At 37.6% G+C, this 3,939-nt stretch overlaps 1 protein-coding gene across 1 annotated transcript; it reads right to left on the reverse strand.

Annotated features, from left to right (window-relative positions):
* Positions 1-2,223: 2,223 nt before the first annotated feature.
* On the reverse strand, positions 2,224-3,936 carry LOC111386468 (9-cis-epoxycarotenoid dioxygenase NCED6, chloroplastic). Its single transcript, XM_023010934.1, has one exon. The coding sequence runs from the start codon at positions 3,934-3,936 to the stop codon at positions 2,224-2,226; it is 1,713 nt and encodes a 570-aa protein (XP_022866702.1).
* Positions 3,937-3,939: the final 3 nt, after the last annotated feature.

A 3,939-nucleotide genomic window follows, 5' to 3' on the forward strand; every position in this document is an offset into this window, starting at 1 on the left:
ATAGACTATTTATATTTAACAATTAATTTTACTACTCCTAAAAAATCATTCTTGTTTTTTCTATATTTTATTTTCACTAGCATCTCTCCAAATTATTCTATTGTTTTCTTCCATTGAACATTGAAATATTTTGAATACATTAAATTACAGAGAGTGAGTTTGATTCTTTGAATTTAGAGTCAAACTCACTCTTTAAATTAAAATATTAATTTAAAAAATCTTATGGAATATAAATTTAATGATCGATTCTTTAAACTAGAGAGCATCTTATATTTAAAGAGTTTCTTAAATATTACTCTAATGCATAAAGGTGGAGAGGCCTACATGATTCAAAAAATTTGAACATTTTGTCAACAATTTCAACATCAATTTGCTCACCTTTGTTAGTACTTCAACAATATTCAACATCATGTAAGGAACATGTGCTCACTAGGGACGGTAGAAATACTCTCGTCCTGCAATTTCCCAGCACAAATGGTAAACGCGACAAGGACGAGGAATATGGTCCCTCGTTCTGAAATTCTTGAGCATGTCGTGAACTTTTTTTTTGTAGTGCCAATGGGGCGATGATTATAATGAGAATCACACTCCTGTCCCATACTGTCCGTCCGTCCCATTGCCATCTCTATTGTTCACTAGTAGAATATATCACAAGGAAACTTTCTTAATTAAACTTTTATTATCTAGTACGGTATGCTTTAGTCTATCTCAAATAGTTCCTTCGACTCGTTTAGTAGGTACGAACCCAATGAAATCTCGTTTTGTACCTTGTCTTGAAGAATTTGTTTAACCAGAAAGGTTTGTCTAATATTACAAAAGATTGTTTAAAATGATACCACAGAGCAAGTCTTGAGTTCAAAATTTATTAACATTAACCATTTATGAAAAATGCACGCCATATTCTTTTGGTTGAAAACAAATTAATTACCATGCTTTTGATAGGTAATAAAATTAATATATTGTTGTGCAAATGAAAATTCTTGTTGGCAAATTTCCAATATAATATTTTGACAAAATTTCAAATGAATGACATTTAAAAGTACAGTGTATTTTTACATACATATACACATGTATATCGTAGCATTGCACTACAATTGATTGCCAAATACCACAGCTTCGACGCTTAATCAAATCCCACCAATGTGCCACCATGATGTTGATGTCAACATCGCCACATTGCCACCTCCACGATATGAAATTTCAAATTTTCTATATGATTCTAGATCATGCTTTTATTTCTTTATTTTTATTTTTTAGATTTGGTGACGGTTGGTGGTGGTTGTGATGATGATGGTAGTGGCGATGATGGTGGTGAGTTTGTGTTGATAGCTGTGGTGGTGGTTTTTATGGTGGCGTAAGCTTGATAAAGGTGCAATGTGGTGGTGACAATGAAAATTACTGGTGATGGCATGGGTCAGTTCGGATAGTAGTTTCAATATCAATATTGGTTGTGGTTCTAGAAATAGGTGGTGAAATGTATTGATTGTGTTATACATGTTACAAAAAATATAACAATTTTGTTACAAAAAGAAGTAAAATATGGAGTGAAAAAATAGCCATCAGTACCTAATCAATGTCGAATAATTTATAATTTTAGAATATTCCTGTAATTCTTCTTAGTATATCTGTACCTAATCAATGTCGAATTTTGTCCTCAATAGCCATCAGTAGTACCTGCCCGGCCCATTCAACCATCACCACAACATAGTTTAACACAAGAGTTTTGCTGTTTTACTAGGTAAGGGTTTCTACCAACCCTGACAGCAGGTGGGTCCCGCATGGGACCCACTTGTATAAAAAATTGGCTAAAATCCCACTCACCCCATGATGTGAGTGCTCAGTAGGAGTTCTATACCCTGTACCTCACGCTTGGTTGTTCACACATTAATGGGTGGGAAGGCCTACATAGTACAAAAAGTTCGAACATTTTGTCAACAATTTCAAAATCAATTTGCTCATCTTGTTTCATACTTCACAATATATTCAATCTTACTAGGAATATCTTATGCAATTAAGCAATCTTAATCAAATTTGGATGATATTTTAAACGTTAAACTATATGTATTAGCTTCTTTTTGAATCTTTTTGTTATATAATTTTCTCCATTTAATTACACAATGAATATTGTTGTCGTGCAAATGAAAATTCTTGTTGGCAAATTTTCCACAAAAACGAAAATAACTAATTATGTACTATGATATTTGTCTTATAAAACACTACATCTTAACATAATGATTGTTTTCTTAATTCTTGTGAACTAACAAATGTACCATGAAAACCATATGGCACCCTTGTAGGTATCTTAATTGAAGCTACTTGCTTCATTTTTGAAGCATTTACTATCACTAATTCAGACTTTTGTCCCTTTTCATCTCTTACCAAATTCATGAGAAATCCTCCTTCTTCTCCCTCGTCTTCCTTGCTCGGCACAAAACATGGCTCGCCACCAAATTTTTCCTCTCCGTATAAAAATTTCGTAACTTTTCTAGTGAGTAAGTTGACCTTAGCAATGCCACTACATTTTGGCCATGGATCGGCTATGGCCAAATATATGTACCGGGTTTTTAGGCCTAATCGATGTTTGTTCACTTGTCCTACTTCTAGGTTCATGCCTGATACGATAACTTTTCGAATTGACTCGCTTGTTTTTAAATTCAATCGGATCTCAGATAATTCGCTTCGTAACAAGTCATCACTGTCCGAGAATATTGCACATGGTGGTGTCATGCATGAGGTTATGACCACGATGATTTTATCCCCGTTTTCATTAATTTCCTCGTATGCATTCCACATATGGAAACAAAAACAATCTGGCACATCAATCCACTTGATTCTTGATTCGTCTACTGCATTTTTCGACAAAATCCCAAACCGAGATACCTTATTCGGGTCATGGAAAACGGGTGACCTGCCCCGAATCATTTCTGACATCCTGAACACTACTTGATGATCAGGGATGATCACGTGACTTTCTGTTATGGCAAAGTCATGTATCATAGTCGGCTGCTCGAGCGAAATCAATACCTCACGTGACATTTTACCGCACTTGTCAAACTTGAAGAATTTTAGGTATGGTTTTTTAATTACATTGTAGCTCAAAGTATAGAGATCCCCTGTGGCCGGGTCCGCCTTGGGGTGAGCAATTAGAGGATCTTTGATCTGTCCATCGAAATCGAACCGTCCGATCGTCTCGATATCACCGTTACTTGTGATATGGATGTGGTACGGAAGATCATCCTCGGACATGGCTAGGAGCCGACCGTTGAAGTAGACTAAGCCGGCATTGGCTACTCCCATGCCTTGAGACACGCTGACCAAGCCAATCAAAGACCGAGTAAAGAAAAGTGCGAGTCGAGCCAAGCCCAAGTGGCCATGCAGCCCTCCCATTGGCTTAGGAAAAACCGGCCTCCTAAGTGTGGATTCTTGAACCAACCGGTTTGTTTTAGTGAACCGGCAGGAGTACCTGGCTTGATTTCCGGCAGACAACGTGACGGCGTGAACCATGCCGTCACCATCGAACAGGTGGTGGCCGTTGGTTGGCGAGAACAATGGGTTGGCACCGTTTCGAACGTACACTCCATCCACATCAGCTGGAATGGTGCCCACAACTTCAAGCCCGTGTTGGACTGGGCTCTCTTGAACCGGTGCAAAGTTTCCTTCAAGCTGAATTGCCGGATCAACACTCCGGTTCGGCTTTTGTTTCTTCTCCAATTCTGTTACAACCGATTTTTCCACCATGTCAAGGGCAAAAGCTGCTAGTTTCTGAAGAGGGTTAAGTTGCGGTGGAAATGTATACGGTGAACCAGGAGGCGGTGGTGGACGGATTAGTGGCAATCTTCTGGGAATAACTGTGGTCTTTGATTGATTGTTCAGAATTTTGCATGTAAAAGAGGGTGAAATGGACTGAACTTTCCTTGTGGATTTATGAAGTAACATTAT

The sequence above is a fragment of the Olea europaea genome, unplaced genomic scaffold (genome assembly GCF_002742605.1).
Source record: "Olea europaea var. sylvestris unplaced genomic scaffold, O_europaea_v1 scaffold3564, whole genome shotgun sequence".
Taxonomy (NCBI): domain Eukaryota; kingdom Viridiplantae; phylum Streptophyta; class Magnoliopsida; order Lamiales; family Oleaceae; genus Olea; species Olea europaea.